Source organism: Syngnathoides biaculeatus, chromosome 2, assembly GCF_019802595.1.
Source record: "Syngnathoides biaculeatus isolate LvHL_M chromosome 2, ASM1980259v1, whole genome shotgun sequence".
NCBI classification, from domain to species: Eukaryota; Metazoa; Chordata; class Actinopteri; order Syngnathiformes; family Syngnathidae; genus Syngnathoides; species Syngnathoides biaculeatus.
The window spans coordinates 17999203-18014421 of record NC_084641.1 but is presented as its reverse complement, the minus strand read 5'-3'; the positions used below and the strand labels follow the sequence as shown (position 1 = coordinate 18014421).

Below are 15219 nucleotides of genomic sequence, written 5' to 3'. Positions count from 1 at the left end.
GTCTTCTATTTTGCGATGAGTGAATTCGTGACGTGGGGCCTAAAGCATGCTGAGCTGATGCAGGGGGAAGTAATAATAACAGTAACAAGATAAAGTGACAAAATTCCTTGGCTAAACCAGGCAAAACAGAAACCTGCACGTGGAATACAACCAATTAAAAGGCGAAGAAAAAATAAATAATGGACGACATTAATTATGCATATTAATTGGGTCCCTTGAAATGCTAAGTTTAATAATAACAATAATAATGGGTAAAAGGATGCTGAAGAATTGAAGCCAAACAACGAGGAGTTAGTTGATTCTGCTGAAGCGTAAAATGTGAGACTTGAAGTTGGAATCCGTGAAAAAAATTGTGCAAGGAGGGTGTAAATATATCATTGACACATTTGTCACTTTGGGAATGTTATTTTGGAAATTTGGTGGACTGCATTTGTGCTAAACGAGCCTGAAGAGTTTCAAGTCGCAATGCTTTGAATTGGTTGAAAATAATGGAAGGAGGGTGGTACCGCATGTGTAAAATGTCTGCATGAATTTGGGAATATCATGCATATATTATGCATATGGAATTATGAGCAATGTGGGAAACGGGGGAACGTGAGAATATAGTTCCTAAAATGATCTGATGGAGCTGAAGCGCTTGAAGTTTCGCTGAAAAAGGTGCAGGGGAGAAACTTTACTGTCAAATGTCTCACTCACTTCAATTGTTTGGAGGGAATGTGGAAATGTGCAGAACGGATTTTTGCAGAACGGATTTTTGCAGAACGTCAAAAAAGTCACGTTTCTTAAATTTTGTGACTAGTGAATTACTTGTCACGGTTGAGAGCAGTGGAAGCAGAAGCTATTAAAAACGGCGGCAGAATAAAAGAAAAATGCTTTTACTTTCTTTGGTTTTTTTGTTTGTTTTCGCGTACAATAACGTGAGTGTTGGTCAGCATTCTCAGATCTAATTCTATATTTTAAAAGAGGCTCACGTTGTCACGTCTCATTTTGGGAGATCATGGTCATGACGTCATCAGAAGTGGGGAATTAAACGCTGAATTGGAGGGCCCGAACGCTCGCGCGATTGAATATTTGGCGGATTATCTCATATATACACACACACACACACACATAAAGTTTCACGGCTTTTAGTGTGTGATCGGTTAAATCCCACCCACCCACTCACTCAAAGTTTGAAAAAAAGAAGAAGAGAAAAAAAAGATGCACTCGCTCTGGCGTCCTCAGCCTGCCTGCGAGCGAGCACTCGTTAATTGGATCCAAGATGGAGACAGAGCAGTGTTTGTCTTTCAGGCGGACCCCGCCGGCATCGACCGCCCCGGCCGCCGCCGGCTCCCCGTCGCCGGGCTCCTTCCTGCCGTGCGACGCGTACGCAGCCGCCGCGGTGCATACGCGCAACTTCGGAGGATTCTCGTCCAACCGTCCTGCCTCGCCCCCGGGGAAGCACAGCAAGTTCTCGCAGCAGGCGTTCAACCAGGAGCACAAGGCCGCCGTCATCAGCGGGGATAAGGCGCCCATCTACCAGCAAAGTAAGTTGCCATTCGTGCCATATTCATTTTTTTCCATTTCCATCGAAAACGCGCAACAACGTCATTTTGGACCAATGCAGAACTCACGTAGGCTTTCAAATTTAATAACAAAAATAAAGTAGGCCACCGAATAAGACCTGACACCTAAATCGGGAGCGACTAAATGCAGTAAGCCAAAGTCAATACAATTAATTCTCTTCCAAATAAACAAAACAATTTATAAGACATTTCGCTTCTGCGCCTCCGCTGGCTTAAAAGAATAATCAGATAATTAAATATGAATTCATAATGCAACACATCGTGACATTTCTCTATTATGTCACGATTGAGCACACTTTGGGGATGGACAGGAAGGCAAAAGGCAAAACATTTCCCTTCGATGTCCCCATTGGGCACAAACTGAGGGCAAGCAGGACAAACTTCAAAGGCCAATCAATGAAATAGGTCTTAATTAATTATGACACTAAATGAGACTTTTCCCTATAAGTGTCCATGCAAACCGAGTTGAAAACCCTTTCATCGCTTTTTTTTAATCCTTAATGTACACTTTAAAAAACACTTTAATACAAATTTATATGATGCTGCAGACAATTAAATCATCAAAGGAATCATAATTGTTTATTTACTGTGCACTTAGGAGCGTTTGCAAATTTACTCAATCTCAATTTGAATCTTGTAATAGGAGTTTTCAGTTCTATTATCTATACAGCATGTAACAGAAATATCTAGAAAATGAACCATGAAACTGTCTTGCTCACCCACAAAAAATATCAAGAAATTAAATATTGAATTGAATAATGCAGACAGTTTTTTCTGAGGATTTTCCAGTCTATTTGTACGACAAGCGTGTTAATGTTTTACAAATATCGCAAACTCCGTCATGCACTGCTGCTTCAGATTTGAATCTCCATATTTGATGCGGCGCATTGATATCCATGAAAATGATCCAAGGTATACCTGATAAAAAAAAATGCCTTCAAGTTTACGAAAGTGTGGCCATAATTTCCCAACATTTCCTCCAGTGTGCGTGTCCCAAGGAAATGATGTTCTCCGGCCGTCATTTCATTTTGAACTGATAAGATCACAATAATATACAACAGTGTTATTCAATCCACTGACAAACAAAGTCCATCATTTTTTTTTCCCATCGAGTTATGGCAGCCGCCTCTATAATCACATTCTTTTTAACAAGGTATTGTGTATTTGCCCAACTATACTTTACAAAGCAGTCATTCATCCACACGTTGGAAACTTTTGACCCAAAGCGTGCTTTCAATCCGCAAATATTTTGGCAAGGTTGCCTTGCTTCACCTGTACGACCAACTGTACACGAGAAAGCCGTGCGAGGGGGGCTCCGGAATGTGGTGCGGCATTTCCCTCCGCTGACAAACTCAGAACTAATCCGGCCGTGTAGTTTGAAGTCTCATTTTATGGGGTTCAAGTGCGAAACATTTGGCTTCATGCAGCCAGGATCATGTTGAAATACTGTACATGTTTTGACAAGAGGATTTTTTTTTTCCAAGGGCGAAGCATTTAATTTCGCCTTGTCTGTGAGGGGGGAAAAAAATCCCCAAAGAAAAAAAAAAAACGTTTTTTTCTTCTATAAACAAAGGCAAAAATGTATTAAACTCAAGAATTATAATTTTATTGTATTTTTATTTTGAAGTCATATCACCGGGATCTGCCACTTTTTTAGCTATACAAGACCGCAATGTTATGAAGTGTACGTGTACACACTATTTCAACAAGAGTTAAATTCATTGGTCGTCCTGTTTTGTTGGCTGTTGTTCATTTTTTTAATATATTATCAATATATTTCATGCCATTCCTGAAATAATATGCGAACACAAAAATTGATTCCTAATTGAGGAACAGAAGCAGGAGGGAACAAAATTGGAAAAGGTCATCTAAAAAAACCTTACTATAAAAGTTGAAATTCCCCAAAAATGGGCAGTTTAACTAGTACATTAATGCTACATGATTGTTTTTCAGCAGCGTCTCAAGTTTGTTTAGTCTTTCAAACAAAAATAAGGTTTTTACCAAGCATCTTGTAGAATTTTGCTGTTTTTTTTTTTTTTTTTTTTTGCATCACTGTCCAATAGGAGTGGAGATCACAGGGTACTTCATGTATAAAATAACTTATTGTAAGAAAAAAAAAGTTGTACGATATACAATACTGTGGTATACACTGGGAAAGAGAAAACGTGTTGTTCTCCCAAATTAAAGAAATTCAATTTTTTAAAAAAATGAACATTTCATAATGACATAAAGATGGAAACAAATTTGTCTAATTATTGGTATTGCTTTTGCCCGGCTAAATGTTTCCGAAAAACACACGGCCTCAACGGAGGGAAAATATTTTCATCGTGAAGTGTAGCGAGAGTTTGGAAATGATGGTGGCGACCAGATTGAATTAAGAGACAAGCTCGAGTGGACGAGACCCTGCAGTTTTATTTTGCAACTCTGGGAAATGAATTTGGACAACACTTTCAGATCGGAAATAATGCAAAACACCAAGATGGGCGCAAAATAGCAACTTGCAACATTGGACCTGAAAACAAAAACTTCGTTTTATTATCACAAAAGTCAATATTTCCCCCTCTTTTGCGTGTAGAAGAAACTAATAATAACATCATGATTCAAAAGATTTGCTGTTTGTTTTTTCATTGCAGTATTTCTTTTAATACCAAACAAGCTTGAAAGCTTTGGTGTTTCCCAGCATTAACTTGCATCAACATTTACAGAAATAACAGGAGGGTAAAAAATTATCTTTCAAGATAACGTGAAAGAGGAGCTTTGTTTTCAGACAAAAAAGTCCCTTTTGTACAAACATGTACTGTACGTAAACACAATTCTTAATAATTGAAGATTTTAACTGTTCAAGAATACTAAAATGAGTCATCGAACTGCGTGAGTAATATTGCAACCCGTCCAGATATCTTGTTGGTGTTGAGTTGGGTAAGGGAGGCAAAGTGACCTCTGCAAAATGTTTTCGTAAACTATACAACATGTAGTTTATTTGAAGTCACCGTGACACTATGTACAGTTTGATCAATGATAATGTGCTTAAATGTAGAAAATGACAAATCTAATCAAATCAACATTAATTGGACACTCTAAATTGCTCCTAGGTGTGATTGAGACTGCGGTTGTTTTTCTCTATGTGCCCTGCGACTGGTTGGCAACCAGTTCAGGGTGTACCCTGCCTCCTGCCCTTTGACATCTGGGATAAGCTCCAGCACTCCCGCGACCCCCGTTAGGGTAAGCGGCTAAGAAAATGGATGAATGGACGGTCGGAAATGAATGAAACCACTTCAGACAGTCACTTCGTTCAACAACCAGGACAGATGTGGACTGTGGAAACAATGATGGCTCATCCAGCAGTTCTCCCTGGAATTTATTTGGAGCAAAGCCCAAAGACATTGGACATCTAATAGGGAGGAAACAACATCAGCAGATTACCGAGGAATCCTGCAGGCTTGTGTTGCGGACTGCCTCAAACCAGAGTGAGCGGCCGTGGACGGTCGCTACAGAAAAGAGCGAGAAAAAAGAATGTGACTCCATGCAAAACATTGACATCAGACTTACAAATACATTTGAGTCACTTATACAAGACCCTGGCCAAGAAAGCTCATCCCCCACCACCACCGACAGGTATGAAATGAAATCAAATCATACAAGAAAAAAAATGGGACCCCAAACATTATTAGTTGGTGATGGAGCTGTCAGGGATGTGAAACATTTTTGCAGTGAGAAGAAAACCAAAGTACTGTGTTTTTCCAATGACATGGAGTCTTATATCTTTCAAAAAAAAAAAATCCTGGAGATCACTCATCAGCACCCAACTCTAAAATCTGTCAATATACACGAAGGGGCCCTGGATGTTCTCAAGCAGCAATCAGAGGTACTGAAGTGAAATTTCATTGATCTCCAAACAAAACTGCAGTGTTTGGATGCTGAGGTTTTCATAAGCAGACTTCTGCCACTTGTACGATTTTGAGATGAACGTTTCTCGAGGCTCTGTCAATTAAATAAGTGTTTAAGACGAGTGTGTATCCCTGAGTTTCATTGACACTTTCAGGATTTTTGGGGAGTGCAGACATCTTTGCAAGGCAAACGGTTTCTGTATAAATAGACCGTGGGTTTATGTTATTGGCTGGGAACATTTTTTCCTGTGTATGACATTCACCGGCCTGAAAAGAAAACCGTGGTGATGTTTACACAACTCAAGAACGAAAGGATGCAGTTGTACCCAAACAATCGGAGGAACAAGACATAAGGTGACTAGAGGTGCAGACGGATCCATTAGCGACAAAGTCTTTACACTGGCTTCCATTTAGATTTAGAATAGATTTTGAAGTTATGCTACTGGTCTGTAAATCACTTAATAGTTTAAGTCCTGAATACATGAAAGAAATGCTAATGGGATATAAACCTAGTAGGGCTCTGAGATTGACAGACTCAGGTCAAATAGTGGAGCTCAGAGTCCAAAGCAAACATCGTGAATCAGCATTTAGTTATTCTGCTGCACACAAATGGAGAAGGTTGCCAACAGAGATGCTGTGTGCCCCAAGTATGAGTGTTTTCAAATCTAGATTAAAAACTTTTCTTATTTCCGTGTTTAAATATTCATTGCACTGTATGCTGTTTTAATTGTACATTTACTTTCCTTTTATTTATTTGTTCTCTGTTCTAAAAGTTTCATTTTTTTTTTTGTATCGCAATGCTATTAATCATGTCAAGCACATTAAATTACCTTGTGTATGAAATGCACTATACAAATAAATTTGCTTTGCTTTGCTTAGTGGTGTGTGATACTGTATATTATGGTATCAATCCGATACTAAGTACAGGGCCAGTATTACTGATATCGATACCGATACTTTTCAATGATGAAGGAATTATGGAATTTTATGGAATTGATAAATCTCAATTTCACAACCTTTAAGTATTTTTGTAAGGTTTAGAGTTTTTCATTCATTCATTCATTCATACCGCTTATCCTCACTAATGTCACAGGCCATCCCAGTTAACTGGGCAACGTGGTGTACACCCTGAACAGGTTGACAGCGAGTCGAAGGGCTCATATAAATGAACAACCATTTGTACTCAAACTCGTAGCTACAACATCAAAACTGTTTGACGAAACCAGTGCATACCAGAGCGAAACTGAAACTACGCTTTTGCTCTTTCCACACTCGTATCGAGTTGATACTAATAGGGACTTGGTATTGATATCAGTGATATTTGGATCGATCTGCCCACCACTACTTTTAACTCTTAGCAGTGAACAATCTGTGGAAGAGCTACAAAGTGGTATGTGCAAGCGAGGGTTAAACGGTGTAACTTCAAGTGCCACTGTCATAAAATGGATGATTTTTAGTATGTTATTAGTGAAAAAACAATGAACGCATCCATTTTTTCACCACAAAACATGATTTTGACACATATGGCTTTTTGTAACTCCCGCCATGAAAATCCTCTTGAGGGATTTGTTTTCAACAAGAAGCAGGAAGTGATGTTGGAGGCCGTAGCCAATAGGGTAATATTGCCCCGAACACTTGACTGGATTGTGAGATGTTCTCTTCTTCGAAAAGAGCGTCCGTGTCTGGAGGGGCGTGTCCCACAGTAGGGGGCACAGCGTGTTTTCAATGACGAATTTCCGGGGTGACGTCACAGACAGTAGATGCTACCAATATAACGATCACTTGGATGTTGAACGACACTTCCGCAAGTTTGCGCATGGATGACGTGCTCTCCGCTCATGTTTATTATTATGTATAGACATTGAAAGTATTTTTCATTTCAATGTCTGTTTTAGAATGTTCATAGAGATGATACTTGACTTTTCTATTTAGACTGATCATGTGTAGTGAAGGAAGTATCACTGAGGGGTCCCTTCGAGTGTGGGCTTGAGCCATGCCAGTTGCCCGTCACTGGGCTAACCTTTTCAATTTCTCAGACAAATTGCTTCAATGTCATATATGGATAAATGTGTCATGTTTTTTTTTTTTTCCCCCAATCCAGTCCGTGAGAAAAATGCTCTCAAGACCCTGGGCTACACCGGCATGGGCACCGACTGCTTTGGCAAGCTGAAGGAGGCGGGTGGCGGTTTACCCGGCGGCGACTTGCCTAGCAGCAACTTCATTGCCGACTCCATCGACCTTTCGGGCAAGAACAAGAAGCGGCGCAATCGCACCACGTTCAGCACCTTCCAGCTGGAGGAGCTGGAGAAGGTGTTCCAGAAGACGCACTACCCGGACGTCTACGCTCGCGAGCAGCTCGCCCTGAGGACCGAGCTCACTGAGGCCCGAGTCCAGGTGTGTGCCATTTTGAAGAGAAACATCTCTCACTTGTTTTTCATTTAAGCGTTTTTACTTCAGTTTGGACTGGATGCCAAAATCTTATTCACAACACATTGTTTTGGATTTACAATTTTTTTTCCATTATCCAAGCCACTTATCCTCACAAGGGTCACAGGAGAACCGGAGCCTATACCAGCTAGCTTTGGGTGAAAGGCAGACTACACCCTGAAGTGGTCGCCAGTCAGTCGCAGAGCTGGATTTACAATTGTTTTTTTATTTTTATTTTTTGAGCTTTTTTCACAAAGACCAAATGGTGATTTTGTTCCCCCAAGAATGTTTAGTTTTTCCCATCCGGCATGCAGCGTATTTTCTCCATACCATCTTTGAAACTGGTTTTGCAGATTGGTGATACGGCCTGGATTTTTTTTCACAAATAATTCTGATTTGAGATTTGAATTGACTTAGCTACCTCCACTTAAAGAAGGAGCAAATGACAATGACATGATACAAAATAAGTCTTGTTTTTTTTTCACCTGTGGGATTTGATTTATTTCTCCTGATACCAAAATGCTTGAAAACAATTTGTTCCAGCATGAACTTGCATTAAATTGTTTTGTAGATATTGTGAAAGTAAGAATTTCCCTTGGGAAATAAATTAATAAATTCACATTTTAAACTTTGAACAATTTTACATCATAAAAAGAGTTTTCAGTGGCACAATGGGGCAACTGGTTAGAGGATCCGACTGAATCAGATGCCCCAGCCACCTCATCTGGCTCCTCTCAATGCAGAGGAGCATCAGCTCCACTCTCAGCTTCTCACCGTCTCTCTGAGGGAGAGTCGACAAACCCTGCAGAGGAAACTAATTTCGGCCACTTGTATCTGGGACCTTGTTCTCTCGGTCACGACCCCTAGCCCATGACTGTAGGTGAGGGTTTGAATGTAAATCAACCGGTAAATTGAATGCTTTACCACACTGGACTGATACAAATTCTGCATCACTGCAGATGCTGAACCGCTGCACTTTCGTGTTATTATGCTGCATGATTGCTCTAATGATAAAATCCATGAGGATATCCTCACTATCCCAGCTACACCTTCAACTGGTTGCCAACCGATTACAGGGCGTACAGACAAGTATGACAGCCAATGTGGGAGGAAACCGCAATACTGAGGCACTATAGAGCCAATATTGCATCCTAAATAGTAGACAAAGTTGGTTTGGTGAAATATTGGACCTTTAAAATACTGAAAATGTGTGCAAATACAGTTGCATAGTTTACGCGCATTTAAGCAAACAGTGATAACGAAAAGGTATGATTGAAAATAAAAATGTGTATGACAGATGTTAATATGCACTTACATTGGTTGTACCGGCAGGTTTGGTTTCAGAACCGCAGAGCCAAGTGGAGGAAGCGGGAACGCTACGGGAAAATCCAGGAGGTCCGCAACCACTTCACCACCACCTACGATATTGCCCTCCTACCCCGCCATGACACTTACCAGGTATGACTCAAATCATCCTACGTGTAGATTTTTGCAGTAATTTCACGATTTGTATGAGACAAATTGCAGCTGCCAATGCATCGTAAACGGATGCGTCGGATGTACCCCGTCAGTGTCATATTTGATATATGCATATTTTATATTTGAATTATGAAAACAAGAAAAACGAGAAAATCCATCAATATAAAAAAATGATAACATTTGGTGGCTAGTTAATGTCAAGGCACACAGTATGTAGACAATAGATGGACTGGTCGACGGACAAACAACCAGTCTCACATATTCACACCTACGGACAATAGGGCGCCGGTGTCGGACTCAATTTTGGCATGGCCACATTGTAGTTATGGTCTCCTCTAGATTCTCATTATGACTGTGAAATCATATAATTATACAATTGCTTCCTTATATTGTTACATAAAGGACAAACATTGATGGATAACTTCAAAATATTAATTTTTTGGTAATAATAATGCTTGGGCACGGTGAATCAGCTGGTAAAGCGTTGGCCTCACAGTTCTGAGGTCCTGGGTTCAATCCCGGACCCGCCTGTGTGGAGTTTGCATGTTCTTCCCGTGCCTGTGTGGGTTTTCTCCGGGCACTCTGGTTTCCCCCCACATCCCCAAAACACGCAAGATTAATGGGACACTTTAAATTGACCTTAGGTGTGATTGTGAGTGTGACTATTTGTCTCGATGTGCCCTGGGATTGGCTGGCAACCAGTTCAGGGTGTACCCCGCCTCCTGCCCGTTGACAGCTGGGATTGGCTCCAGCACTCCCCGCGACCGTCGTAAGGAGAAGCAGCAAAGAAAATGAATTGATGGGTGGATAATGCTTGCAATATCTGTGTGCGCATGTGTATGTGTGCGTGTGTGTGTGTGTGTGTGTGTGTGTGTGTGTGTGTGTGTGTGGTGTGTGTGTGTGTGAAAGAGAGAGAGAGCGAGAGAGAGATGTTGCTCATGTAACTTTTGTAAGGTACGAATATGATTTTAAGTGTATAGTGTTTAAGTGTTACAGTATTTTAAGTGTTTTGATTAGGAGCATGCAGAGGGCACGTTCAAAGCCTTCTCTCCTGCCATAAACGTCATCGAAAGGATTGACCTGTATTTATAACGTACTGTAGATGTGTCTTGTATTAATTTCAGCGTGTGTCTTGGCTGAGCTCAGCCTGCCACTGAAATACACCATGTAAATGTTTTTTGTTTCTTTCTTATGTATTTAATTTTACATTGACCTCCAACTGGGAATGGCAATTCTCTCTTTTTTTAAAATTTCTTACCAATTATATCTGTCAACTGAGTGTAGTTGAGGCAGCACGGTGGGGCATCTGGTAAAGCGTTGGCCTCGCAGTTCTGAGGACCCGGGTTTCGATCCCGGCCCCACCTGTGTGGAGTTTGCATGTTCTACTCGTGCCTGTCTGGGTTTTCTCCGGGCACTCCGGTTTCCTCCCATATCCCCAAAACATGCAACATTAATTATACACTATAAATTGCCCCTAGGTGTGATTGTGAGTGTGGCTGTTTGTCTCTATGTGCCCTGTGATTTGCTGGCAACCAGTTCCGGGTGTACCCCACCTCCTGCCCCATAAAAAAGACGGCTTGTTGCGCCCCCCAAAAAAATCACAAGTCCTGTCATATATATTGCAAGGCATCACTGTTCTTGGAAAAAAGATGACAAGGCGAGAATTAGTTCGCAAGTAATTGTGTACGTGTCTTTGTCTGTGTGCAGATGCAGGGCAATCTGTGGCCAGGGTCTTCAGGAGTCGTCGGCAGCGCGTCAGCTACCGGCTGCGTCCTCGGACCTGAATCCTTACCGTCCTCCTGCATGGGTGCGTACGCTCACCCTCACGGCAACCTGCAGGGCTTCGTGGGAATCCCGTCGTCACCCAGCCACGCCCACCACCATCACCACCACCACCACCACCACCAGCCACACCATCCGGCCATCAATGGCCTCTACTCCCTCCACAGCTTCCCCGGCGTGGAGGCCCCGGAGAACGACTACAAGCCGACGGGCCTGATGGCGCTGCGGATGAAAGCCAAAGAGCCGGGCAGCATTCTGCCATGGCCGACATGACAACTTCCCCGCCCACACACGCCCTGCCATCTCCACATCCCTTGGGCGTGCAAAGCACACTACATTCCTGTGTACGGTGTGAACCATTGCAATTCATAATGGTCGGTGACCAAGCCCCCGACGCAAATATTGAAAATGCAAGAGTAGTTGGCTGAATAGTAGAAACACTTTTGTATGATTTCAAATTCATCTCACCGTAGGAAAAAATTATAATTTGGGAAATAATGCAACTGAATGTGGGATGCTAATGTGTATGTCACCACTTCCCAACTTGTAAAAATACCAATTGCTACTTTCCTATGAGCACTTTTATCGTGTTTTTTTTTTTACTCAGTCCTACAAACAGTGATTCTTCATGTCTCACTAGAGCAGAGGTCTGCCACATGTGACTCTTGTAACATGAAAATATTTCTGCTCAAAAGATGAATCACAAACAACAATGTGTCACATCTGGTGACAAGATATATATATATTTTAGCTTTTCGACCCCGTGCAGGAAAACCGTGAGAAAATAGGCTAGAAAAAACAATATTTGACACTGTTTTAATAAGGCTTATATGGCCACCTGCCAACAGAATGGTGATTGACTGTTTAGCACATCTGCCACATGGTTATGAGGACTGAGGTTCAAATCCCGTTCATCCCGTTTTCCCGATTACTGCATGGGTTTTCTCTGGATATTCTGTTTTTTTTCCTCCCCCATCTCTAAATCAGGTACAGTAGGTTGATTGAAGACTCTAAATTACTTGTATGTGTGAATGTGAGTGCGAATTGTTGTTTTTGTGCCCTGCGATTGGCTGGCGATCAGATGAGGATGCGTCTCTCCTCTAGGCCAGAGATACCTGTATGTGGGATAGGCTCCAGCACGCCCAGGAACCTAGTGAGGATAAGCAGTACAGAAAATGGATGGATGGGCATCCGCCATGTTGGCATTCTGTGCAGGGTGCCTCCCCCACCCTCGTTGATGATCGTACAGGGGGCTGCACTTAATTGGTGACGCACAGGGCATATTGACTTTAACATTGTTTGCTTTAAAGTTTGTTTTTTTTCCGACTCGTTGACAGTTGGCTCAGGATAGAATTGATAGCCGTCACACGGGCCCAGGTCCAGGACCGCCTCTGCTCACGTTGCCGCACAAACGACACTTCATAATAATCATGCGAGACGATGAAGATGACGTCTTTCAGGCTTGCTGTGCCAACGTTGTACGCTGAGTTTCAGTGGCAAAAATTACATTAACCAGAAAAAAATCAACATTCTAATTGGTTAATAGTTGTTGTCATTATAGATGCTGAATGTTTTTTTTTTTTTTGGCAACCAATGCTTTGTTTGTTTCTTTCTCTTTTTTTTTTTTTTTTGCTGCTGGAAAGTGTTGAAATGGCTCAGAGTATTTAAGGTTGCAGACCGCTCGTCTTGGTCGAGTTGTAGGCAGTGTGCCACTTGTGGTACCACGCATGGAAAACTACTACCTCGGGCATTACCCAAAGGGCACACAAACACACTAATAGACATTTTCAGTGAAAAGATGTTAACAGGGTTCCAGAGAAAAAAAATGATTAGTTAAGTTTGTGATGGTGTACTGCAAATACAGTAAACGGGGTTCACTCCATACACACAGTCCCCCATGTACGCACCCCTCTTAACATTTGTCTTATCCAACTTGACGACGTCTCAGTTGGAAAGTTCTGAAGCCAAAGCACAGCATGCAACACTTGGACTGAAAAACAGAGAATGCTTATACAGTTTTCTTATTCTTTGCAGTTGATTTCACGTTGAAGAGGCCAAAGGACATGGTAGCAAATATGATGATTGTTCTATTCATTGTTTATGTCCGTGGTGCATTATAGCGTGACTCAAAATAAAGGCCTGGTCTCTCTACGTTATGCGTCTTGTGTTCAATACATGAAAATAAATAAGTAAATAGAACCTGCTACGGGTACAGGGGAGCCTTGAGGTTCCACTCCACAAATAGAAATTTGAAACCTCCAGTTTATGCTGAGATTCAAACTGCCCCGTAGAATTATTAGGTCATTACTTTTTTTTCAATAGTTGAAAGTAGTTCTCCCAGTATTTAACTCATTGTACTTGACTGTGTGGGTTTCCTCCGGGCACTCCGGTTTCCTCCCATATCCCAAAAAACATGCAACATTAATTGGACACTCTAAATTGCCCCGAGGTGTGAATGTGAGTGCGACTGTTGTCTGTCTCCATGTGACCTGTGATTGGGTGGATGGATGGGCTACCTCTACTCGTATTTTCACTTCTACTGCTATCACTATTACCTCTTCCACAATTTCTGTTCCTAGTGTTTTCCTTTTCGTGTGTGGGCTCGTTGACTTTTTAAAAATTGAACTCATTTTTCATCATGGGTTTAAAATGGCTGCCTACGTACAATGCTTTAAAGAGTGATGTAAGATAAATGTTGAACACAATTCTGGTATGAAGCTGCCATTTTGACAGTAAGGACCCATAACACCGCCATTGCACCATTACACAGGGGAACACAATTTTTGTTGCGTTAGCTCTGACAGCTGTTTTTAACTAATTTTTACGTGTGAGATCCAAAACTGTTCTCGTTTTTTTCTCTATCATGGCAAGTTTCCAAATTATAGATCCCCATTTTCTTAAAATATATGAAAAAAAATGTACTTAACAGATCTGTGCTTTCTTTATAATACTTTTCAAATATTGAAAGAAACGGGCATGGCTGCAATACTTATTTAACATTATTATGTTTTATAAAGGGCACGGTGGGGGAGCTGGAAGGCGTTGGCCTCACAGCTCTGAGGACCCGGGTTCGATCCTGACTCCGCCTGTGTGGAGTTTGCATGTTCTCCGGGCACTCCGGTTTCCTCCCACATCCCAAATACATGCAACATTAATTGGACACTCTAAATTACCCCGAAGTGTGATTGTGAGTGCCACTGTTGTCTGTCTCCATGTGCCCTGCGATTGATTGACTGGTAGCCAGTTCAGGGTGTACCCCGCCTCCTGACCGTTGACAGCTGGGATAAACTCCAGCACTCCCCGCAACCCTTGTGAGGATTTTTTCAAATTATTCCCCTGCATTGTTATCAAATGTTGTGAGGTATTCCGTTTTTCGATGGTTGTTACTAACAAGAAAGGACTTGATCATGGCCATGATGCCAGGGCGCGTTAGCAGCCACTTTCCAAGGTTAACACTGACAGTAACATGTGTTTCGAATAGAAACGCTCTTCCACACCCAGGCTTCAAATTGCAGTCCATGGGCCCTGGGTGGGGTGGACGGGACGGCAGCTCTTAATTGCAGCTGTGTTAGCCCCCACGGCCCCTCGGCCCCCTCTGATGAAATCCCAGATTGAGTGGAAGAGATAAGAAGACTTGTTAGAGGGGATAAGGGATTGATGGGATGGCCATCCGTAGAAAAGATGAAGAAACAGCAAATGGTGGCTCGAGTTGGATTTGAAGAGAAAGGCTTGTTTAGGAAAAGCTGCTATAGTTACACATTTTTTAACCGTAAATACAAATTTTAAAAAAGGTTTGCCATCACAGGCAAGTGACTTTTTGACCGACTTGTAATTTTTGCAATTTGTGTTTGATTTAGTTTGTATTATTTATACAAGAGGGTCGCATGGTGTCACAGCCGTAAATTGTTGGGCTTACAGTTCAGAGGACCAGGGTTCAAACCCTAGCCCCACCTGTGTGGAGTTTTCATGTTCCCTCCATACCTGCGTGGTTTTTCTCTGGGCATTCCGGTCTCTTCGCACATCCCCAAAACATCCATTAATTATAAGCTGTAAATTTCCCCCTTAGGTGTGATTGTGAG

The 15219-nt window shown here is 41.8% G+C and overlaps 1 protein-coding gene across 1 annotated transcript; it reads left to right on the top strand.

The window, feature by feature from the left end:
- The first annotated feature begins 1261 nt into the window (after positions 1 to 1261).
- Positions 1262 to 11413, top strand: alx3 (ALX homeobox 3). Its single transcript, XM_061809731.1, has 4 exons — positions 1262 to 1526; positions 7554 to 7846; positions 9212 to 9337; positions 11066 to 11413. Exons 1-4 carry the CDS (start codon positions 1262 to 1264, stop codon positions 11411 to 11413), a joined length of 1032 nt encoding a protein of 343 aa, XP_061665715.1.
- Positions 11414 to 15219: the final 3806 nt, after the last annotated feature.